We start from the raw sequence: 25,018 nt of genomic DNA on the forward strand, positions 1-25,018 counted from the left end.
AGTCCACATTCTGACACTCCTTTTATTCCCTATGACGCAAACATCAGGCCTGTCTATGTAATCACCCAACTCTGAGTTTTACAAGACAGTTCCAGGGCATTTGTGTCTAACTCTAAACCCCACTACTTTGAGGAGACTGCAGCAATATATCACAAAGATCACATGCTACAACCAGGTGGGATTTATACCAGGAATGCAGGGCTGGTTCAGTATTAGGAAAGCTAGAAGCATAACTGACCATATCAGTAACAAAAATAACAAAAATCATGTGATTATATCAAAAATGCAGAAAAGCTCTAGACAAACGCAACACCTGTTCCTATTAAAAACACCAGAAAGCACAGGAATCAATGTAACCTCTCTTAAAATGACAAGTAGTATCTATCTAAAACCAAGAGAAAGGATTATCTGTAATGGGGATAAGCCAGAAGCCTTCCCGATAAGATCAAAGGTGAAAATAAGGATGCCTATGATCACCACTATTATTCAATACTGGAAATGCTAGCTATAACTCTGATCAATACAATGGTCCAAGACAATGCCGAAGGACCCATAATGACAAATGCTACCCGCCTCCAGGGAAAGACTTGATGAACTCTGAGGGATGATGGAAGTATAATTTTTTCATTTTCTTTATATTCTTGTTTCTTATTGTTTTGTGTTTTGCAATATGGCTAATATGGAAATGTTTTGCCTGATTTCACACATATAATTGATATCACATTTTTTGCCTTCTCAAAGGGGAGGGGAGGGGTGAGAGAGAGGGAGAGAATTTGGAACTCAAAAAAATTTTTAAATGAATGTTAAAAATAAATATAAATGAAAAAAGAATACTAAAAAAAGAAAAGAAATGCTAGCTATAGCGATGAAACAAGAAGGAGAAATCGAAGGAATAAAAATAGATGACGAGGAAACAAAACTGTCACTCTGCAGATGGTAAGACAGGATGTACTTTGAGAGGTCGAGAGAATTAACTAAAAAACCAAAGCAATTAATAACTTTAGCAACGCTGCAGGCTATAGAATAAACCCATGCAAATCATCAGCATTTCTATATACTACCAAGAAAACCCAGAGGAAAAGATAGAAAGAGAAATTCCACTTAAATTAACTGCAGATAATATAAAATATTTTGGAATCTATCTGCCAAGGCACAGACAGGAACTATATGAGCACAGTTGCAAAACACTTTTCACACAAATAATAAAAACAGAGCTAAACAATTAGAGAAATATTAATTGCTCATGGGTAGGCTGAGCCAATATAATAAAAAATGGTAATACTACCTAAATGAATTTACTTATTCAATGCCATACCAACCAAACTACCAAAGAATTACTTTGTAGAGCTAGAAAAATAATAATAAAATTCATCTGGAGAAACAAAAGGTCAAGAATATCAAGGAAATCAATGGAAAAATGTGAGAGAAGGAGGTGTAGCAGCACTAGATCTCAAATTATATGACAAAGCTGTAATCATCCATTTTGGTGCTGGGTAAAAAATAGAAAGGTTGATCAATGTAACAGCTTAAGTATACAGTGGACAGAAGCAAATGAGCAGGGCAGCCTAGGGTTTGACAAACAAAGATCTACAGAATTTGGGGGGCAAGAACTCACTATTTGACCAGAACTTCCGGGACAACTGGAAAGCAGTCTGGCAGAAACTAGGAATAGACCAACACCTCACACCATACACCAAGATGAGCTCAGATTAGATACATGATTTAGGCATAAAGGGTGATATAAGCAAATTAGGAAAGCATGGGGGAAAAAAAATTCCCTGTCAGATCTATAAAGAAGGGAAGAGTTTATGACCAAATATGAGACAGAGAGGATCGTGGGAGGTGAAATGGATAATTTGGATTACATTAGATTAAATGCTGTTTCACAGACAAAAGCAATGCTGCCAAATTTAGAAGGAAAGCAGGACACTGGGGGAAAAAATTTATGGCAAGTTTCCCTGATAAAGGCCTCATTTCTCAAAATATGTAGGGAACTGAGCCTAAAATTATAAAAATAAAAACCACTCTCCAGTTGATAAAAGGTCAAAGGATATGAATAGGCAGTTTTCAAAAGAAGAAAAGATATCAATAATCATATGGAAAAAATGCTCTAAATCATTATTGATTAGAAAAATGCAAATTAGAGCATCTCTGAGGTACAACCACACACCCATCAGATTGGCTAAGATGACAGAAAAGAAAAATGACAAATGCCAGAGGAAATGTGGAAAAATTGATGGAGTTGTGAGCTGATTCAACCACTCTGGAGAGCAATTTGGAATTATGCCCAAAGGCTATAAAACTGTGTATACCCTTTGACCCAACAAAACTACTACTAGGTCTGTATCCCACATAAATCGAAGAAAGGGAAAAGGACCCACAAGTACAAAAATATTTATAGCAGCTCTTTTGGAGAATGAGAATCGAGGGGATGCCTATCATTTGGGGGATGGCTGAACAAATCGTGGCATATGATTATGATGGAATGCTATTGTGCTATAAGAAATAATGAGCAGGATGCTCTCTGAAAACCTGGAAAGACTCATCTTCACTGACGCAAACTGAGGTGAGCAAAACCAGAACACTGCACACAGGAAGAGCAATACTGTAAGAATGACCAATAGTGAGAGACTTTGCTACTTTAATCAACACAATGATCCGTGACGATTTCAAAGGACTCATGATAAAAAAATGCTACCCACCTCCAGAGGGAGAACTGATGGATTCAGAGTGAAAACTGAAGCATATTTTTTTCTTTACTTTTCTTGCTTTTTAATTTCACAAGATGGCTAATGTGGAAATACCTTATGTGTGACTTCATATGTATTTCTTGCCTTCTCAACAGGTGAGGGTGGGGTGGAAGGAGGGAAAAATTTGGAACTTAAAATAAAAATAATTTTTAAAAAATTCACTACTTTAAGCATTTCCCCCTCTTCCTTAAATAAATGAAAGAAGCTTCTTTTAACAAAATGTAAACTTTATTTTGACATCACAGAATATCTCTACCTGAAAATCTCAAGCATAAAGATAGAAGCTCTACATTGTCACAGAGAAAGCAAAAATACTTTTTACAATTAATTACAATTTTCAACAGAGAATAAGAAATAAACATTATTTTTTTAAAAATTTCATTGTTACACAGATTAAAGGCTAGATTAGAACAATCTCTATACAAAAATATTTCTTCTGACTTTTATACACCAAGAAATAATAACATATATATACATATACATGTATATTTCCATCAAAATTTTTAAAAGCATACCAAACTGCGGTAGACAAAAAATACCTTTCATTAGCTCTACAAGGGGCAGAACTGCTTTGCCTCCAAATAAAGGCTGTTCATTTGTAACCCTATAGCCCGACACTTCAGTATAAAAATAACATGAGGCTGTTGTCACCACTTTGCCATCTTCAAAATGATAAAAACTGGCATTCTTGGGTTTGCGAGACCCCTCGTCTATACGGCCAGTTTGTTTCCAATTTCCCTTATACTGTAAAAAGAGAGTAAGAGACTAAATCAAGCAAAAGTCTCCCACAGGCCAATAAAACCCAATGGATTCCAACGGCCGCCCCAATAGCCCCTTTCTTAACTTAGCCTTGAAATGCTAGAATTCTTCAGGGTGTTGTCATGTCTCCTGTACCCCTCTAGCAACAGAACAGATCAACATTTTAGTATCAGCCACTTGGCTTCATATTTCCTCAGAAAGGACAGGAACACACCAGAATTATTAAAATTGGTTTTCTGTGTTAAAATTCACAACAAATGTTAATCTATTTTGTGGAGAAAGAGACAGGGCTCACGTGCAATCCTTTTTCCTGCTGGGCTCCTCCATTCTCCCGTGCTCCCTTGTCTGTTCCCGTCAGATATTCCTCTCTTGATACCTAACAGAATAAGACAAAATGGTGTGATAAATAACCCCTTTCCCCTATGTATTAGCATGAAATGCCCGCCTGCGTTTCTGTATCCACCAGCGTGGTCTTTCATCTCACTCACAGGCTACCAGGAAGCAGGCATCAAATGTTCTTTTGGGTTAAGTTTGGAAATTCACTAGGCATCTGTGTGTTCCTGAGAAGCATCAGCCATCTCTCTGGAGCAACTAAGGAGAAGAGGGTCGGAAAAAGATTCGTAAAGGAGAAACAGGACCTAAAGTGGGTGTGAGAGATGATGGGGACAAGAGAAGCAGCCTGAAGACAGAAGTTTAAAGAAGACGATTCTGCCGGGATGGCCAGCCCTAATCCCACCAGCTTCACTTGAGCATTTTTGTTGGTTTATTCCTTGCTAAAATATAGAAAGTGTTTTAAAACGTCCCATTATGAAAATAAAGGCCTACCATGGCTCTGTAGGATGTCTTATCCTGCGGCCTGTTTGGAACCTGCTGCAGGAGGCACGAGACTGTCCAGCTGCTGGCTTTGTCCTGTGTTAATCAACCACTCATAAAACTTGTTCTCAACCAGCACCTGGAATTGCTTCCTTTGATCCCTAAAATGTGGAAGATGGGGATGGAGGAAATAGGGATGGGGAAGGAAAAAAACAATCAGGGACTTATTAGCTCCCAGGATAACAACATTTTTTATCCCACATCGTCACAAGTCACACGAATATCTCTACTGGCTGAGCCATTTCCAAATTTCCATTTTCTCTCCCACTAAACAGCCCCCATACTGGGGACATGTAGACTGCCAAAAAAACCAACCAAACAAACCAACCCCCAAACCCAAGACTTCCATAAAATCCCAATCCAGCACAGCCATTCCTTCTTCCCAGTGCATGAGGTGCAATACTTTGCTACAGAAAGGCACTGGACTGGGCACAGAGGATCCTCTTTACCAAAAGACCTGGGTGTCACCCACAGTTCTTTGTCCCCCTCCCCGTCTACAGGACGATGGCACTCTAGTAACTCTCCAGACAAGCAGTCCTTGTCTTCTCACTGCCAGTCTCACCTGGCACCAGTCAAGACAGAAAAGTCTCGTCCAACAAAACGCATCAACGTAGCCCTTTCTGTCCTTACTCTGGACTTTGCCACCATGCCTCAGCAGCCTTCTCCCTCTGCTCCCGTAGCTCCCTTCTCAATAGGATGTCCAGGAGACACCTCCAAAACAGGTTACCTTCTCCCCACACCCTCCCCCCTTCTACCTTCCCTATTACTGTAGGTGGCACCACCATCAGCCCAGGACCTCAAGCTCCCAACCCAGGTGTCAGCCTGGATTCCTCACTGCCTCTCACCCCCCACATCCAATATGGTGTCAAGGCCCGCCAATTTCACCTCCACAGAATCTCCTGAATATGCCCCCTTCTCTCCTCTGACACTGCCCTCATCACCTCATGCCTGGGCTATTACACTAGCTCGGGGGGGCGGGGTTCTGCCTGCCTCAAGTCTTTCCCCATTCCAGTCCATCCTCCATTCAGCTACTAAAACTCAGGTCTGATTATGTCACCCCCTGCTCAGTAAACACCAGTGACTCCCTATGGCCTCTAGAAGCAAGCACAAAGCCCTCTGTTTGGCATCTCGGGCCCTTTGTAGCCTGGCCCCCCTTCTCCCTTACTCTCTGATCCATAATCCTGGATCCACCCTCAGTTCTGGGCCTTCTCTCCGGCTCTCTCTCATGCCTGGAATGCTCTCTCCTCTGCTCCAATTACTGATCTTGCTCACTTCCTTCAAGTCCCAACTAAAATCCTTCCTTCTACTGGAAGCTCCCCCCAACCCCTCTAAATGCCTTCCCTCTGTTAATTATTTCCAACTGATTCTGCATAGAGCTTACTTGGTATGTATGTGTTTGTTTCTTGGCTCCCCCGTTAGACTGCAAGCTCTTCGAGGGCAGGGAATGCTTTTTGACTCTTTTGGTATCCCCAGCATTTAGCACAGAGCCCAGCATACAGTAAGCACTTAATAAATGTTTACTGACTGACTTTTTTTCCACTGATGAGTTCCTGCCCAAACCTCTGCTGTGAGAAGGGTCCAGACCAGCCCTCCTTCATTCCTTGGACTGCGCCACCATGCCCCTACACAGTGGCCTTGCCTGGCACGGGGCAAGCTTTCAGTCGATTCCTGTTGACTGACGACTGACCAGTGACAACTTCAGGTCGCTGAATTCAGCAAAAAGGAGCAGATGCTCATTGAATGACTGCCAGCTGCTATGCAATGTCATCCAAACTTCCCAAGATAACCAATCGCAAACTCGTGGAGATCAATACGAGGTTAAGAGGCTCATCATCAGGAAGATTAGGTATCCAGTTCAAACCACTCAGCGCTCTGCCAATGGGCCCCACTGACCTCGTTTCAGTTCTTCTCCCTCCCCGTTCTCTCACCGTGCCCTCTGGGGCTTTCACACCTTTGCCTGTGCTCATGTGCCTACTTGGAATGCTCTCCCAAAGCAGCTCTCCCTGGCCATGTCTTTTTTCTTTGGAATGTAAGCTCTCTGAGGGCAGTACGCACTGTCTTGCCTGCTGGTATCTGTATCCCCAGCATTCACCACAGTGCCCGGCACATAGCAGCAAGTGATTAATAAATGCTTTTTCAGCCACGCACTCAAATCTTACAGCTCATGATCTAATTCAACCTCTGTCTCTGCCCTAAGACATCTCTGATGATCAGGCTAATTTCTTCGGCTGAATTTCATACACTGTTATTGCCTGCACCGTATAACCCAGCACTTAATTTTCTACTATTCTGTAAAATTCTTTGGTTGCTTCTTGTGTGTCAACCTTATTCCCCCCACGGCATTATCAACTTCTCAAAGGTAGGATGTATGCCTCCAGCTGCCGTGGCATACACGGTGTACAGCAGGGTTCCTTAAACCTGGGAGTCGTGGCCCAAGTTTAAGAAGTGCTGGTGTACGGCACTCAAGAGACGCACTATGCTGAAACAAATGGACACAAACAAGCTTGCACTCTAGGACTTCGAGGGAAGGCTTGGGTCCTCTGAACAGGAAGATTACGGCGTTGATGATTTCCAAAGAAGTTGGTTATTTTACACAACAAACATATTTTTGCTACCAGGAATGACTCACTCACTTTGTCAAACCTGCTTCCTTCACCGTCTTCTGCCAGATGTGTATCTTCTGTTCTCGTTGGCTCAGTGCCTTCTGATAGGCTGGTGGGAGACCCCCGGGAATCTCTGTTGTGTCCCCTTCCATCTCAAATGGAATCACAAACACATAGAACTCACAGGGGGACAAGAGTCGGAAGACCCTGGAGTCGTTATGCTCCCTGCACACAACCATCGGCCTGTCCCAGTAGTTGGGCATGGTGGCAAGTCCGGTCTTGGCCATGTGGTCTTCAAGCATTGGGTAATGAGTATGGAAAGGTCCGAATGTTACCATCTGATTGCCAGACAGGAGAAGAGGGCGTGTGGGTGTCAAAACGTGAAAGGTGCATCCCGTGGTGGAAGACAAGGACAGACGATGGCAAACAGCAATGACCTTCATGTTGTCACAGCTGTGGAGGTGAAGGGTGGTTTGGACAGGCCCCAGGACCAAAGTGCTGCTCCTGCACTTCTCCACGGTCACCGACCTGAGAAACAGAACAGCAGCAAGTGAGGGGGACCCTTTCCTCAACCAGAGGCCCTTCACTTTATGAAAGTAGAGCTCCTGGGCCAATGGGAAATGTCATAAAAAAAAGAGCACACTTCCAGATCAAAAGAAACACAAGAGCCCTGGGACGAGCTTGCTTACCGTAATGGGGACAGCAGGTATATAAAAGACTCGTTGCAACGGTGAATCTTCACATGGCCCCGACTAAGGTCTCTGAGCTCTTGGCCAGTGTCTGCTTGTACACCTGGGTCATCACCACAATGCGGTGTATCTTGGGGGCCATGTGCGTGTTACAGGCAATCTTGGCTCTCTTGGTAGTTCCTTCAACTGCAAACACACACACACACACACACACACACACACACACACACACACACACACACACATTAAATACAGTTCAATGAAACAGTTTAAAATGGAGCATTAGTGTCAAGAGATATTCACGTACGTGCAATAAGCACACTTGACAATGAGGCGAAACAAGGTCACAAAATGTGAGCCAGGCCCACCAGAAACCATGTTAGGTTTCCCAACGGAGCCAGACAGTCTCTTCTAGAGTCCAATAGCCTCTAGTTCCAAAGATCCGATCTCCCCAAGGCCAATCCGACAGGTGGGGTCAAACCCACCATCTGTCCTTGTTGCCAAGCTGCTGAGCACTGCTGGAAAAAGCTACAGAATCACAGGGATTTGGCACAACAAGCCACGCTCCTGAACTGAAATGGGCCTTCGCTGCTTCCAAGCAGGGCTTTGTCATGTCTGCCGAATTTGTCCTGTGCCCTGCTCCCAACACCCCCAGCCCTACCCTCGCCTTCCTCACTCTCCCTTCCAGCTTTACTGAGCTGCTGCGAGATCTTGGCTCGATAATCATCAAATGAACAGACTGTTATAGGAAATGAACTGGATCAACTTCAACAGGCTTGCTACACCAAGACCAGAAGACAACAGTGAGCTGTAACTAAAAGGCAGGATGGCCCATAGGCTCTATTCACAGGGGCAAATCAAGGAGCTGAACTGCCTGAGGGTGACAAGAAACACAATTTCCTGGGATTTCTGGGTCCCTTCGCATTGCAGCACGCCCGGTAAGTGCTGCAAAGAGACCACCGTGAAAACAATTGCCTGGATTACTGCACTAGCTGCCATGAGGCTTACCTGCCAAGTGCCTCTCCCCACTCCAGCCCATCCCCCCCTCAGTCACTAAAAGAATTTCCCCACAAACTCCAGTGGCTGCCTGCAGCCTCCAGGAGCAAAGAGAAAACCCTCTGCTTGGCATTCAAAGCCCTTCACAGCCTCGCTTCCTGCTGCCTCTCCACTCTTTTCACACAAGACGCCCCAACACGTACCGCTGCATGCGGTGCCTCCCTGGCCTCCTGGCTGGTCCACCAACGAGATTCACCATCTCTCGGCTCTGGGCCTTTTCAGTGCTGGCCCCCGTGCCTGGAATGCTCTCCCTTCTCTGCTATGATTAGTGACCTCCATGGACTCCTAAATCCCCTCTACAGGGAGCCTTCTCAACCCCTCTTAATTCTAGTAACTTCCCTTACTTATCCAGGCTAAAGCTTCTTCTGTCTCTATTTGTTTGCATGTTCTCTCCCTCATTAGATTGTGAGCTCCTTGAGGTCAGGGACTATCTTTTGCTTCTTTCTGTATTCCCAGAGCTTACCCCAGTGCCTGGCACGCAGTAGGTGCTTAAAAGAGTCTGTTAATTGATTACATACCCAGAGGATTCTGCAAAGAATCTGGAAAGAACAACCAAATCAAATCAATCTACCTTGCGATCCTGGTACATCAACACAAACAAAAGTGGATAAAAGTCATGACTGAGAAACAGCGAGCTGGAAAATCTCAGTCACGAGTAAGGCAGGGGAGAGGCCACCGTATAGGCGTCTCCGGCCTAGGCACTGTGAATACTTCCTTTAAAAAGAGCTTCGGAAGGTGTTACACTTGGCAAATTCTAGTGATACTGCCAAAAATCAATACTGATTACCTGAAATGACTTATTACTACTCCAGTGGGAGTCATGCTCAAGCCAGCTGCGTACGGTCAGACTACTGACTTGTTAGAGAAAAGATCGAAATTAATGTGAAATGAGAGGCATGAAAATGAGGAAAATATGATGTAATGAAGGCCACTGCAGCCTGACCTATTTAAACAGGTCACTGACCCTGAACAATGGGAAACGGATGAAAGGAAGGATAAAGACACTAATTATGAGCTTCAAGCCAAAGTTTAACCTATAAATCAAACGCCTTACCAGGGAGCCCCAAAGAGCCTAACAATGGCTTCCATTAACAAAATCCATGAACTGCTCGCCAGGCCAAGAAATACAGCCTCCAATGACACAGTTTAGAACAGAAAGTTAATAGCAAAATCTCAGAGAAGGATGACGGTACATGATTGCTTCATAAATAGAAAGAAGCAGTTGAATTTGATGAGCAAAGTGGCTTCAAAAGGAGGAAGAAACAAGGGAGAAGAGGGCAGAATTAGCTGAAGTAAAGGCCGATGAGAGAACCAACTGGCAAAAGCTTCCCAAGGTCATCATTTAAAGGTTGGACTGGAAAAGACCAATTAGAAAATGTTTTTAACCAATTCATTTCAGCATCAAGGGCAAAGCAGAAAGTATCGCACTGGAACTTCGGCATCACAGTCCCAGAGAAGCCTCTTGAGACAATGGAAATGGCCTTGAATGAACAAAACTAGGAGACCAGAATAATAGATATTTGTTTAAATATCTTAGACCGTCTCCTTGAGGTTGGTGTACTTTATGATAAAAGTCCCCAAGCAAAAGAGGGACATCCTCCTGCTCTTCGTCCCTCCCGGGTATCTTTCTTCTTTGAGGTCAGACGCGGAAGACACGGGGCCATTTAGACCCCAGGAACGACAAGTCATTCCACTGGAGATGCACGAGGACTTAGAACCTACCTTGCTGGGCCCAAGCCAACTTCTTCCCAGTCTTGAGGCAGGCAGATGTGCCAAACGGGTTTGCAGTCAAACGACACCTGAGCCAGGCTTCCAGCTTTGAGAAGGAGAAGGTTTCGGAAGTCTTGGAGAAGCCGCTCTCGGAATGCAGGGGCTGCCAGAGCGCGAGCTCGTGGAGTGGATAGACCTTCCTGGCTTTGCTGACTGTGCCTTCAATGAGAAAGCTGAGAGCCTGCACAGCTTCGGGAGAGACCAGGCTTTTGTGGGTGGAGTGGGAGGCATCGGTGAGCTGCTCTGGGTCCAAAAGGAGCTCCAGGAGATTGGGCAGGTGATTATAGACAAAGGCTTGGTGGCTGCAATCGTCCCAGGTCTGAAAAAAACCAAAAGAAAGCAGCCTTAGTGAAGAGAAGAGCTTTCATTAGACATAAACCCTGGACTGGAGCAGGGGTGGCGAACCTGTGGCCCTCTAGGTCCTCAAGCGAAGCCCTTCGACTGAATCCAAACTTTAAATCCACCTTGTTCTCTTAAGTTGGAGGACCCAGAGGGCCACACGTGGCCTCAAGGCCCTCACCCTGGACTGGAGACAACTAGGTGGCTCCGTGGATAGAGTGCCAGTCCTGGAGTCAAGAAGACCTGAGTTCAAATCCAGCGTCAGACACTTACTAGCTGTGTGACCAGTCACATAAGCTGTTTGCCTCAGTTTGCTCATCTGTAAAATGAACCACAGAAGGAAACGGCCAACCACTTCAGCATCTTTGCCTAGAAAACCCCGTGGACGTCACGGTCCATGGGCGACTCAACAGCAGCACTAAGACGGCCCGAGACGGGGTGCGAGAGGAGCCCGAGGGCGGGTTGTCACAAGAGCACCCTCACAGTCGCGGACCAAACAGCTGCTCACAGCAGACGTTCAGTCGGCTTCAGAGACGCCTTCCTCAGTCCTCTGAGAACAGGCGCTTCGCCGTCCCCCGGGAGAAACCGCGCTGCGTGAGCTCTGAGGGGTGAGGGCCCCGCCGGGAGCCACGGCGCAGCGGGCATCTCCGTGGCGGTCCGGCTCCCAAGACCCACGCTGCCCAATGCCATCACAACTCTCCCGGCACACCCCAGCATGTCGTTCAGGGGGGTCTAGCCCCCTCGCGTCATCCATGCAGATGCGGAGCCGGACTTTACAGAGAAGCCGTATTCTGAGGCGGCCATTTATGGCGGGGAGAGAGGAAGTGACTTATCCACAGGCACACAGCTAGTGAGTGGCAGAACCAGGATGCGAGACCAGGTCTTCCCGACTCCAAAGCTGGCACCGTGCTGCTTCCTCTGTGTTCATGACCTCTCAAACACCTACAAAATAGGAATTATGCACAAGATGGTACGATTTCATCAGTCTCCATGGCCCGACGCTAAGAACCACAGCATGTAACAGCTCAGCTCATTCCCCTCTCCAGCCGCCATGCTGTGGCACGGCCGCCCCACCCAGCCTGCAGGCTTGCCACAGAACTCAATGCTGCCCCCTTGGGGGACATCCAACAAAACAAGAGAGTGATGCCGTAGCACCCCACGATGTGCTGCTTGTAAGGAGCTCACCTGAAAAACAAAGCCATTCAGAGAATCTAGACGAGAAGTGAGGACAAAACCGTTCTATCAATCGTGTGTCACACAAAGCAAAAACAAACACTCCCAACATGAAAAGAGATGATGACATCTGGATGAAAAGAGCCACAGCTCATACAGGTTTTCCTATAGCACTCCAAACTTTTCAAAATCCTTTTAGAGACACAGGTAAACCGTCTTTCAAAAGAGTCACCATATATCAATTTTAAACGTTTCATGTTCATAGGAGATTGTTAAATTTAGCTTTGGACTGCAAAATCACCTGAAGACTGACCCCACCCAGTCTATCCCAGCACCTGGCATACAGTAGGTGCTGAATAAATACTTTTTTGGATTGACTGGTTGATAATAAATCTATTAATGGGAGTTCAAAAGCATTTTGCAAAGATAACAAAAATCTTATCAAACATGCAAATGGCAAGAATTCATGTATTTTTAACGGATGGAAAAGTGAATCACATGGAGATGTGGGCGGCTTCTCCACCAGTAAGTGCAGGAAAGCTGGGGACTCCTCTCCTCTCTCACTGGCAGATTACTGACTCAAAAAGGAATCTCAGACTAATGGATCACAGGGCTAGCCCAGTCGACGTGTGGTCTGTTCACAAGGCAATCACAACGCTGGAACCACAGTAAGTACCTTATTTTGACAGATGGATTTCCCAGTCAAGTCAGGGGATGGAGACCTGTTTCTGGGACTTGGCCACTCTTCTCCAAACAAAGACGTTCTTAAGGAAACCTTATTTAACTGCTGTATATACAAAAACAGCAGGAACTGAAGGGTGTCCACTGAGAGCTGTCCAAGAAGGAAATAAGAAACCGTCAACACGCCTATCGACACAGACAACAAACAGGCTACATCAAAATAGAGCACAGCTACATTGATTTCACCATAAGACAAAGAGCCAAAGGAGGAGAATCACTCATGTGTATTTATATATATTTTAGTTAAAAAGCTGTAGAGCTTTCAAAAATTGAACCAATTATCTAAACAGCATGCAGATACACAGCTGAGGGGCTTCCGTGGTCACTCCCCAAAATGACACCAAAATGTTCTATTTAGTAAAATTTTTTGAAAGTTCTTTGTTTTAAACGTTATAAACTCAAAAATCATTCTAACAAAACCTGTTATCTTAAAATCAAATTCTATATTATGTATAATTCACAGGCCCCACTAACAGTGAAATTTAAACAAAACTGAAAAAATACAAGAGAGCCTGAATTTTCTGAGAAGCCCTCCTTCCTAAGCATGTCAAGAGTCTGGTAAAACAGAGACAAAAACAAAAACACAAAGTATTTTTAAAAGATGAGTACATTTGCATAAGTATAAGCTGGTCAAAATGCCCTATTTCGTATGATCCATTCAAACTTGTTAGTCAGACGGTGAGCCAATTTGCTTTAGTATTTAATGTTCTGGCCATTATTTGGGTAATTAGGTGCCCTGGACAGTGTAGGAACAATTTCACGTCCCCTGGTCTGTCTTTCAGAGCATCCCTTTGGATTTGTTTTTCCAAAATGGTAACAGGGTCACACTAAGTCATTCATAGATGTACCTGATCCCCTCTAGAGACCAAAGGCTGATGCCTGTCGAGAACACAGTCCCTTATTGAAATTTAAAGGGAGCAAAGAGTTGATTCTAAAAGGGAGAGAATGGAGCATTCTTGCTAAGAGACCAATCCAATTATGTTATACATGGGGTAATCCTGAAAAGTCAAGAGGTATTTGGGACATGGGATTTTCAAAAATGTCAGTATCTCTAACCTCACATGGTATGTGGAACAGCAAATAAGGGACATAAATCCACATACACTGTCCATGACATCTGGGACCAGGGTGCTACTGGACTCTGAGGCACTCTCACTTTCCCCTCAAGAGTTTTCTTCATTTCAGTTTCCTGGTCAAAATTCTAAGCTGGCATCCTGCTCTTTTTTTGTAGCTCACCACAAAGTAGCAATGGTTCCTTAGTTGACTCTTCAATACGAATTATTTCACATATGGCACATTAAAAATGAAAGAATAGGGCACACTAAGCTGGAAGTTAGGAAACAGTTACTTTTCCCGGCTGATCTTTTTTCTCGATCACTCCATTACCAGAACTAAACATTTTCTGCCCTTTGTTGCTTTTAGGTTTATCCACACAATCGTGTGATATGCTACAGACTGAGAGGACAGAGCCTGCCTCAGAGTCTGAAAGAGTTGACCCGACCTGATCTGTGGCTTGAAGCTTCTGACACATACTGGCTCCTACAGGGAAATCTACCTCTTGGTGCCCCAGCAAACTTCTGAAGACAAAGAGCTTCCTCCATCAACGAGACCATAGCCTAGGGCTGGCCCTGCTTCCAAGGATTCGGCATTTAAAGTAGTTTCATTTGAAAAATTAACTAGTTCTTCAACCTACTCACTACACAGAAAGAATAATTAGTCTTCCCTTCTGGGCTAAGAAGCTGCCACCCCCAAACTGCTTCCCTCCTCCATGGGGTCTCTGCTCTGTTGCTGCTGGAGAAGGTGACCAATCATGACGCTGGACCGGCTAAGATTAATTCAGAACCAGAGACGCCAGCTGCTCTGAGGCCACAGATGGCCTCCCTAACTGATACGCTGCGATGGTACAAATGGTGGTTTCTATGCTGCTCGAACCACAAAAATATCAGGACAAACACCTACCTTACTCCTCTGCTTCTCCACATCCTCCTCACAGGTGCAGGTTGATACCAATTCAGCCCACTCCAGACGCTCCTCCGGGGTCCTCGGCACCAGACTATCGAAGATTTCAAAGTAAAGCCAAGCGATGTCCCTGGCCAGCTGCAGCTTCCCACAGGCAATATGCCTCCACGTGGGCCAGAAGAGGCGTGGGTAACCTCCCTCCCTGGCTCGGGTTCGAACATAAGTGGATATCTTTCTGAGATAGTGAAGGCTGAATTTGGCTGGAGGAGGCAGAGGCAAAGTGCCCACTATAAACGGTTCTGTTCTCACCCACAGGTGGACAGCTGAGTGCGCCATTTTAATTCAGATACCATCTGTCTCTCTAGAGACTCTTTTGCAAATCTAGGAAACAAAGTTTCTGTGTAAATCACCTGGAAACAAAAACATGCATACATTTATCAGTGAGACGCTGACAACAACATATTGAACTATTTTCAAGTGAACAACAGACTGAAGTAGCACAGAGAGGCCAGCAGAGTTCTGGCAATATTGAATTACAGGCAGCTGGTACTACTTAACACAAACAATTCCTACCTGTATGGCTTGTGCTAGCTGTTTTAGACGAAGTAAGGCAAGAAGTGGAAATCTGTGCCTGTTTGGTTATGCTCCTTCTCTGTTACCAGGTGCCTAGCCCACAAGAAGCCTAGTGTGTTTGGCTGATATTAATGCAATGATTTTGTGAGATTACAGAATTAAAGCTGGAAGGGAACTCAGTGGCGGAGTCTACTCCCTTCATCTGAAAAGTGAGGAAACTGAGGTCAAGAGTTCAATATACACCTAAGGTCACACAGGCATTATAAAGCCCTGCAGGGTTAGGGGAAGACAGCAGATCATGGAAATGGTTTGAAAGCAGCTCTGTGCACCAGACCTGAGAGTCTTCGATGTCGCAAGACAATCTTACAAAGAAGAGACGACTGTGAGCAGAAAAGCCGGCCTAAGGAGAGCTTGTCGAGACCAGAGGAAGCAGAGTTATTATCTCCAGGACATTTAAGGGTGAAAACAAAACCCAGAAGACAAGTGGAAAAGCTGCCAAGACGTTCACAACCCAGTTTTTTCTCCATCAACAACAGTGGAGTCAGTGTGCTCGGCCTCTGACAGTGCCCCTGGATAGGCTTTTAGAGGGTAGAAGAAGGCTAGATTCAGGGAAGAGTGCCAAGAGGAGTCCACAGCAAAGCAAGCACCATTAGGAGGGTGACGAGGGATCGATTCTCAAAGAGGGAAACTACCAACGGCGAGACACAAAATCTCACCCCCATCAACGCCAAGCACAGGTGAGCAAGAGAATAATGGCGGCAGCGGTGGCTGCCGCCCACCCACCCACGGGCCAACTCTACAGCTTCCCTGAGAATCACCTCCACAGGCACTGTCAGCATCCTCAGAATCAAGGGCATTAGTGGCAAGCCGGCAGCCTTTGGCAAGCACTATTTCCCGCTGGACCACATCTGTACAATTACATAAAAGATAGAATGTAAGGTGCTTGTTTGTTGGCTTTTTAAAAGCGTGTGATCTGGCAGAGAAAAAAACGCCACCTTGAGCAAGGCTCTTTCCGAGAAGGTGTCTCCCACCCAATCAGTGAGTCAGCCGGTCGATAAGCACACTTCAAGGTTCTACTACCTGCCAGGCACTGTGCTAAGTGCCGGAGATCCACAAAGAGGCAAAAGACACAAGAGAGAATCACGTTCAGTGACCCTACGATCAAAAACATCGAGTGAGGCACGTAACAGGACGATGCATGCTTGCCGGCAGTATTGGCCACTGACGGAAGAGCTCCCTAACTGCTTATGAGAGGTCGGCCTGACTATCCACGCAACAAAAACCAAATGGATGAAGACTATCTATTACTCAGATTATGACATGCAGTTACATGGACAAATCCTAACTCCTGTCCATCAGTGTGTGTATCTGGGAGAAATAATACAAGTAAAGTGGCTGGGCCCACAATTAAATAGGACAGGAGTCGGCTGGACTGCCTCCAGCATTACAAAGCTCACAAACTCCTCCCAGAAACAAGAGTTGTTAATGCCCATTTGTGTGGTTGTGAGGCATGGAGCACAATAATCCCCGAGGAACTAAAAATGGCACACAGAGTGGCTGTCCTAAGTATGGTTGGGGGCAGGCTGCAACACATGACACAAACCAATGAAGAACTCTGATGAATAGGAGTTAGGATACCATCAGGGCAACGTGTACTAGAAAAGGAGGCTGGATCGGTTACACGGTGAGGAGTGACAGACAGACGGCCCAAGGGCTAGAATGATGTCCTCAGAGGTCAGGAGAAAGGAAAGAAGACCGCCAGCAGATGAAATAGACCTCCACTAGCAAATTTACAGAAGGACATGGAAGAGTCATACAGGAAAGGGATGGATGGGTAGCAGTCTGCAATGCCAGTGAGATTGCCTGGATCCACGAGAGCACAGATCTGAGAGAAAAAGCAGATGAGACTGGAGGACTTGAGATTATCATGATCTCAGTGCAATACAAGTGTGAAAGTATCAGACAAAAAAACAAGGCAAGTCATTCAAGAGACCTTTTATAAAGAGCCTTCTATACACTAAACACTGGGGAGGCCAGTTCTTGCCCTCAGCAAGCTTATACTCTACTGAGAGAGATATAACAGATCCAGATGGGGATAAGTTAATTTGAAAATAGGATAATTCAGAAAGAGATCATTAACAGCAGAGGTAATCCAGAAAGGCTTCACACATCAATGACACCTAAGTTAAGTCTGGAAGGAACAGGCCCTTAGCCTGCCTTATCAAGTCCAGAACATGGATGTCTATAGGCCAGCTGTGCTCTACCACGGTCAGAATATCCATCATGTCCTATTTTAAAAGGGACACTGAAAAAGCTGCCATAAATTTAGAAAAAGGCAATCAGTTGCCTTTTCTGTTGTGATACAGGCTTACCTGACTGTTTGGGGATTCACGACCTTGTTCCAAAATCACAGCAAATCACCTGAAGTGGGTTGCCAGGACTATGAAGGTACAGGAAAGTAATGTGGAAGGGGCACGAGTGATCTCCAACAGAAATCTTACCCTAGATGGGCTTGCTGAGGACATTGAATGGCAGTGATGCTAGCGGAAGCCATGTCACTGAGAAATCTCTGACACGGTCAGCATATCTACAAAATTGGCGGGTCTACTGATGCTGCCTGGGGCTGAGGTGATCCAGAGGAAAAACTTCTTCAGTTCCATAGGTTTCTTCTAAGAATTTAAGGGGCAGGGGACTTTGCTTCTCCATTTTCCAGCCCTGTTTTATCTTGCCTTCTCCTCAACCTCTATACAGTCAGTTAGATACATGCTAGCATTCACCTGCATCCCTGCTGTCCAAAAGAGTATTCCTCCTTGTTACCAAGTATCCTGGATGAATGGAAAATGCCACAGGGCTGTATTGGTCATTCTGAGGAAACTGAGGGGGCAGAAACATTTCAAAAACCACCAGTGGAATGTTATGCACCTTTCCTTCCTTCCCTGTGGGAAAAACTAAAAACTAAAGATTTCTTTTTTAAAGGCTCTAGTGTTATTTTGGAAAAGTTATCTATTCTTCTTCACTGAATAATTTCCCAAACTGTTAATAAAATGAAATAAGGTTGGAATAAACTCTGCCTCTGAAGCACACATCAACCAGGCTATTGTGCTGAAATCTTTTCCCTCCGAAAATCTTGGAAGACAAGCCAACTTAACAACGAGGAGGTTAAAAGAACTGAAAACTATGTCTGTCACATTAGGATGGATTGAGGGAACCAGAGATGTTTATTTTGGAGAAGAAAAAAACACAGAGGGAACTTGACAATTGTCTGCATATACATGAAAGGTTGCTGTGGGGAAAAGGGATGGAACTTGTATTTGGTTGCTGAGGGCACAATTCCGACAAATGGGTGAAAGCAGAAGCAGATTTCGGGTTCAATACAAGAAAAGTTTCCTGATTAGTTTCCCCTGGCCTCAAGCACAGGGTCCCCCGAATGAGAGGTTAGACAAGAGGTCGCCTGAGGTCCCCAAAGCTGTCCTAACTTTTCTCCTTTCCTTTTGTTTTGAAATCATGCTCAAAAGTGAAAGGATGGTGGGTTTTTAGGCTGAAGGGGCAAGCTGGACCACTAAAGCACCCTCCCAGAGACCCTCCCCCCGCTTCCCATCACTCCCCCCTTGCCTAGTGCCTTTGGGATCCAGCATCTGCTTCACCCTCCTGGTTTCCCACCCGGGTCAAGCCCAGGGGCACAACTCCCAGGACAGGGGACGGAGACAGACTGGGGTTCAACGTTAGGGTGGGCACTCACTGACCTGCAGGGAGTGTTACCCCAGACCCTCCCCACTCGAGAGGGCCATATGACCACCCCCCAAGAGGAAAGGCGTCAGACCCTCCTCCAGGGGGAAGGCCATGAGCACTGAGCCCCCTCCCCTGCAAAACGAGGCCGTGCTCTACGGCCCCCCAGACCTTTCCCACTGGGGAGGCTGCGTGACCCCGCGCTTTACATGGGGAGAAGCAAATGAGGCCATAGGGCCCCTCCTCAAATGAGGAAAATCTGGGACCCTCCCCCTCAAATGGGGAGGCCGGAGGACCTCCCCCCCTTAAAGTGGAGGGCATGGGACGACCCCCCACAAATGCGGGGAACCCGAGACCCCTCTCAAATGGGGAGCCCTGGAGCCCTCTTGTCTTAAATGGGGAGGGTGTCATGGGTCAACCCGGGACCGCCCTCCGAAGGGGTAAGTACCCCCCCCACCCCCACCCCCCAGACCACTGGCCCTGGACGTTACCTGAGAGCGAGCACCCAGGCAGAGCAAGGGGCGGGACGCGAGGGACTGCCCTGACACCCGCCTGCGCCTGCGCAGAGTCCTCCTCTGCGGAGGCTGAGGGGAGCCACGGCGCAGACGCTTAGGCACAGCAGGAGAGACTCCAGTCCGCCGGGAGGCCTAGAGCGGCCTCTTCCAGCAGCTGTCCGAGATTCGGACCGGGCGGACGTGAGATCACGTGGTGCTTCTCTGCTGTCACGTTGACAACCTCCGCCTCCGAAGTATAACAGTGAATTTCACTCGGCTAATATCAATGGTGAGGGCTCAGTAAAGATTCAGTTGCAGTTGACCCCAGACTTTGAAAAAAACCTAACTCTCCAGTTCCCCAGACAGGGACTGCAGTAAAATTCCCGATGATTGGCTCCAGATTAGGTAAGAGGGTCTACCGCTTTTAGGGATTGGCAAAGGGAGACAGGAGGCGGGGCTCACAAAAGGCGCTACTGCTCGCAATTGGCCAGCAGTCCGTCATTTTGCTCCAATCCAAGAGACGCGTATCGCTATGGGAAAAAGGAGGGGGCGCGGCGACGCCGGTGACGCTACCACCTGTGATTGGTCAGCCCTAGGATGCCGCTCTCCCGGTCCGTCCCTCACGGGAACGCAATCTAGGCGTTGAAGTGTCCGTCGGTGATTGGCCACAGCGCCGGCACGCGCTGATGCCCTGGGCGCTGATTGGCCTGTCTCTGCATCGGCCCCGCCTCCCGCGGGGAGCGGGGACTCCCGGGATAGGGGAAGAAGGTGCGGGTTTTCGCTGAGGAGACTGACCATGGCCCCGCACAGGCTGGGCGGCCTGTGCTTCTTGCTGCTCTACATGCTCGGAGCCGTGATGGCGGGGTGAGGAGAGCGGGGCGTCGGCGCGGAGGGGGTCAGGAGGCGGGGGAGGAAGGATCGGGGAGGCTGAGGGGCTGAGGGAGGGAAGCGCTGCCGGTGATGGGGGGTGATGGAGGAGGGGATTGGGGGGCTGAAGACTGAGGGGGGGCAGGGCTGTCTGGGAGGGGGCGGGGACGAGGGCCACAGGGCTATGCTGGGGGAGGAGATGGGGGCAGCGTGAGGGGAGACTGAGGAGTGAGGGGATAGGACTGTCTGATCGGGGGGCTAATGGGGGAGGGGATGAGGGACACGGAGCTTTGTTGGGGAGGCTGAGGACTGAGAGGTCGGGGCTGTCGGTGGTGGGGGAGGGATAGGGGCAGTGTCAAGGGAGGCTGAGGTTGGGGGGTGGGCAGGGCTTCCTGTGGTGGGGAGGGGACGAAGGGAATGGGGCTGAGGAGTTGGGGCTGCCTGTGATGGAGGAGGGGATGAGGGCACGGGGCTGTGTTGGGTGGGGGTGCTGGGGCTGAGGGGGCAGGGCTTCCTTGTTAGGGGAGGAGGGGAAGGGGGCAATGTTAGGGGAGGCCGAGGACTTAGGCGACAGGGCTGCCTGTGATGGGGGGGGAAGGGCTCTGTCCTGGGAAGAGGGCGGTGGGGGTGGGGAGCAATGTCTGTGCTGGGGGGAGTGACGAAGGGGCAAGGCTGTCTGAGAAAGTGGGGGGATGGGGGGCACATCTGTGTGCTTGGAGGGGCAGGGTTGGGCAGGTCGAATGGATGGGGCAGGAGGGGAGGAAAGCAGGGCTGTACTGGGGGAAGCAGTGTCTGCTAGGGAGCAGTGTAGGAGAGAGGTGAAGGGGTAGGACCGCCATGGGGGGATGAGGAGGTGAGAGAGAAGGGCTTGGCTAGGAGTAATGTTGGGGAAGCTGAGTAGTGAGGGGAGCAGAGCTCTTCTGAGAAGGGGTCAGTGGCAGGTGCATTGCCAGGGAGTGTCTGGAAAAAGCTGATTAGGGATAGACTTATGGGAGACGTGGCCATTATCTGTCAGGTGGGAGTAGAAGTACATTTGTTTTGCTTGGCCCCGGAGGACTGAATTAGGAGTCAGCAGGTAGAAGTGGCAAAATGTCAATTTTAGCTCTGAGGAAAGGGGAAAAAAACAAAAATAAAAACCTGCTAATAAGTGGAGCTATCCAAAAGTAATATGGACTGCTTCAGGACGTAATGGATTGCATACAGTATGTCTTCAAGAAAAAACTCAATAACCAGATTTGTAGGTTAATGTTGCAAGAGAGTAGGGTTCTTATTCAGTCTTGGGTTAGACTGTGTGGTCTCTGAGCCTATCCAACCCTGATCTCTAGATAGCCCCTTCCAACTCCTGTGATTCTGGGCGAGGAGGGAGCAAGACCAGGAGAATGAGGGGATAAAAAGAAGCCTCCTACAGTGAGGCTAGAAATTGACGGGAGCATCACAGGTCAGTACTCCTTTATTGGGGGAGTGGCACTGGACTGACTGAAAAAGTGGTGTAGGAGAGGGGAGTGGAGAGAAGAATCAGTGTTGTGTTTCACCTCTGGGCGGAATGTCTTTAAAAAGGTGAAGAGTGATGTTGTCAGGCTGAGTGGTGTATGACAGAGGGGCAAGACTATACTGAGGCAAAGGAAGTGAGAACCTTTGGGAGCCCTTGTTCTTCCCAAACCCAGTGGAGTATATATTGGACATCATCACCATCTTGTGTTCCTTGTGTCCCTGTCTAGGCTCCTTGAGTGCCAATGTGAAGTAGGGGAAAGAGCACAGTTGGAGGCGGAAGACCTGGGTTCTAGTCCTTATTCCATCATTTATTAGCTGTGTGACCTTCTAGATGTTACCTAACCTCTCTGGCCCTCAATTTATCTGCAAAATGAGGATAATCAGGTATCTGAATGAAGGCAGGGGACTGGACAGTATGATCTAGTAAGCTCTCTTACAGCTTTAGAATTCTATAAGATTAGAGGTAGCCATTTCTTTAGTACCATGATATGATTTCCTCCTAAGTGCTTTATTTTTCAATTCAACCAGCACTTAAAGAAATGTCTCTACTATGTGGAAAGTACTCTGCTGGGCATTGGGACTTAAAACTCTGCTCCCAAGTACTTTACATTCTCTGGGGAAATAAAAAATGTAGAGAGAAGTCAAATTGGATAATATGAGGAAGAAGAGAATATGAAGAACTAAAGGGCACTAGGAAAGGCTTTTGGTAGGAGATGGTGCCTGAGCACCTTGAAAGTCATTTAGGCTTCTTGTTGTCCTTATAAGTAAATATAATCTCACTGCTGCTTAGATGTAAAACGTTGATGTATCTTAAGGTTTTTAAGTGTCATTGACATACTGTGGAGGTCTGTCTAGAAAGTGTGTTTCTTGTACTTTATGTTAGTCATGCCTAATATGGCAGGTAAATGCTATATCAACTACCTGCTGCCTTACAGTTGAATTTTTTGAAGTGTTACTACCAAAACAGATTGTATGAAAATACTTTACCATTCTGGAAAGACCACTTGTTTTATCCCAGACCATTTTTATTAGCTTGTTCTGGTCAAACCTTGTTCTAAAACAGTATTAAGATTTGTGTTAATTATAACATTCCTGTAGTTGAAAATGTTAGAATACTTTTACAGATTTTCAGATAGGTACTCAATATTTTAAACACCTTTGTGGATATTTTATAACCTGAGACTGATTCAGTTCTTTTACCCTATAGTCTAATGGGAAAGAGAGCCTTTGATAGAACTGCTAGGTTCCAGGTGTTCTGTACAGCACTGGGATATGTCCTGGAGTGCAGCACTTCTACCTGCCTTTACTGCTTTATCTCTACTTTTCTAGTATCGTTGTTACCTACAGTTGTCAAGAGTGACCTGACCCTCCCCTGGAAGATGAGGATAGGTGGTACTTATAATTTATTCAGAAAAACTTGTACTAGGAGAGGAAATGATTCTGGGAGGAAAAACGTATTTTCAGGAACTTGATCCCAAAGTATCTATCGTCCCCATCAGTGAGGTCAGTGTGACCTCACTCTTTCCTGAAGCCCTAGACTATTGGTGAACTTTTACCAGTTCTTGTGAGTTGCCTTTGGTCCACTAAGAATAAGTTAATGCATAGCTTTTTATGAAGTTTTAAGCTTGCATAACCCTTTTCTCATGAGGCGGGAACTTTATTAGTCTCATTTTATAGATGAAGCTTAGATGGGCCAGGTCCCCTGCAGGCCACATGTTGACCTAGAAAACCACAAATTAAAGTTACCTATGCTGTAGTGTATTTTTATTTATTTTCTCAAACATTTTCCAGCTACATTTTAATCTGGTTCTGGCCATCATTGGGGAGTTTTGTGGGCTGCTTACAGTGACCCTTCTGGTTGAGATGACTTGCCTAAGGTCATACAACTAATCGGTATCAGAGCTATTGAACCCAGAGTTCTCTTCACTCTGAATCTAGAGCATTTACTGAGTCAGCTTGTTGTAGACTGGACATGCCAACAATCACTCATATTCCTTTCTGTTGTACTACTCAAGAGTTGTGATAGTGAGGCTGTTGCGTTGGGTTTTCCCCACTTAAATAAGAACATCAGAAATCATAAATTCAAATAAATGAATGTTGTACCCTTCAGAGTAGTTGAGTCACCTTGGGAAGCTGCATGTGGATTCCAGTGCTCAAAGCGGTTTGGGACCTTCTCTGTAGGAGTCGCTTTCAGAGGCTGCTATACGTTCTTTGGAATTCCCTTAGTGGGGCTAAATTGTCACCCCTGGATAAAGGATTTGATTTTTGAAAATAGCCAAAAGTCGTTCTGGGCCAAATGTGGTGAGTAAGGTGGGTAATCATCCTGGCTAATACTGGATTTGGATTTAAAAAAAAAAATGAAGCATGGCTGTGAAATAATTGATTTTCTCATGTAGCTCCCTATGAAGGTGGTTCCCAAAGAGGATTTCTAAATAGCATTTGAGCAAAAGTAGAATTCAAGGGATCAATAGTAGTATTGGAAATAGCACTAATGATATATGTTTTATATTTATATAGTATTTTATTTACATTTTTATTTGATCTCACAACCACCATTGAAGGTAGATAATACAGCTCTTATTATCCCCATTTTACAGGTGAGGAAACTGAGGCTCAGAAAGGTGAAGTGACATATAGCTAGTAAGTGGCAGAGCTGGGACTCAGACCCAGGACTTCTGACTCCATTCCCAGTATTCTTTCCACCACCTATGGCTGCCTTTCCAGATGTGTAGCCTCTCAAGGTCACTACGTTGAAGGGGACAATGTTTATTTGTATGTGTGAGTTCCGGTTTGTTAAAAATTCTCATAGTCACACATCTTTGATTTTTCTAAGTTGTGTTCATCTCCATTTACTCAGGCACAAGCCTGAGAAAAAGCTCTAGAGGTATTTCCCACAAAACAGTCTAAAACTCTTATAACCAAGTGATTTCTTCTCCCCAGGCGAGATTTCTATAAGATCCTAGGGGTACCTCGCAGTGCGTCTGTAAAAGATATTAAAAAGGCCTATCGGAAACTGGCTCTGCAGCTTCATCCTGACCGGAACCCTGATGACCCACGAGCACAAGAGAAGTTCCAAGATCTTGGGGCTGCCTATGAGGTCAGTAAGAAAATGCACATGTCACAGTTGTGAGTGGGCCCACACAGCTGTGCCCAAG

General features: G+C 46.3%; 2 protein-coding genes across 2 annotated transcripts in view; one reads left to right on the forward strand and one right to left on the reverse strand.

The window, feature by feature from the left end:
• Window positions 1-2,956: 2,956 nt before the first annotated feature.
• On the reverse strand, window positions 2,957-19,920 carry TBCCD1 (TBCC domain containing 1). Its single transcript, XM_078154693.1, is given in 9 exon segments — window positions 2,957-3,885; window positions 4,335-4,483; window positions 7,016-7,513; window positions 7,675-7,732; window positions 7,735-7,860; window positions 10,453-10,819; window positions 12,689-12,844; window positions 14,713-15,093; window positions 19,503-19,920. Coding segments are annotated over 7 exon segments (1,671 nt in total). The 5' UTR covers window positions 15,049-15,093; window positions 19,503-19,920; the 3' UTR covers window positions 2,957-3,885; window positions 4,335-4,353.
• A 311-nt stretch (window positions 19,921-20,231) lies between these two features.
• The window catches only part of DNAJB11 (DnaJ heat shock protein family (Hsp40) member B11), a 30,285-nt gene continuing 25,498 nt past the window's right edge, over window positions 20,232-25,018 (forward strand). Inside the window, exons 1-2 of the mRNA XM_021005633.2 lie at window positions 20,232-20,369; window positions 24,804-24,960. Coding sequence (XP_020861292.1) covers window positions 20,302-20,369; window positions 24,804-24,960 — 225 coding nt within the window. The 5' untranslated portion in view covers window positions 20,232-20,301. The remainder of the gene's footprint in view (window positions 20,370-24,803; window positions 24,961-25,018) is intronic.

Source organism: Phascolarctos cinereus, unplaced genomic scaffold, assembly GCF_003287225.1.
Source record: "Phascolarctos cinereus isolate Bilbo 61053 unplaced genomic scaffold, phaCin_HiC Scaffold_5;HRSCAF=322, whole genome shotgun sequence".
NCBI classification, from domain to species: domain Eukaryota; kingdom Metazoa; phylum Chordata; class Mammalia; order Diprotodontia; family Phascolarctidae; genus Phascolarctos; species Phascolarctos cinereus.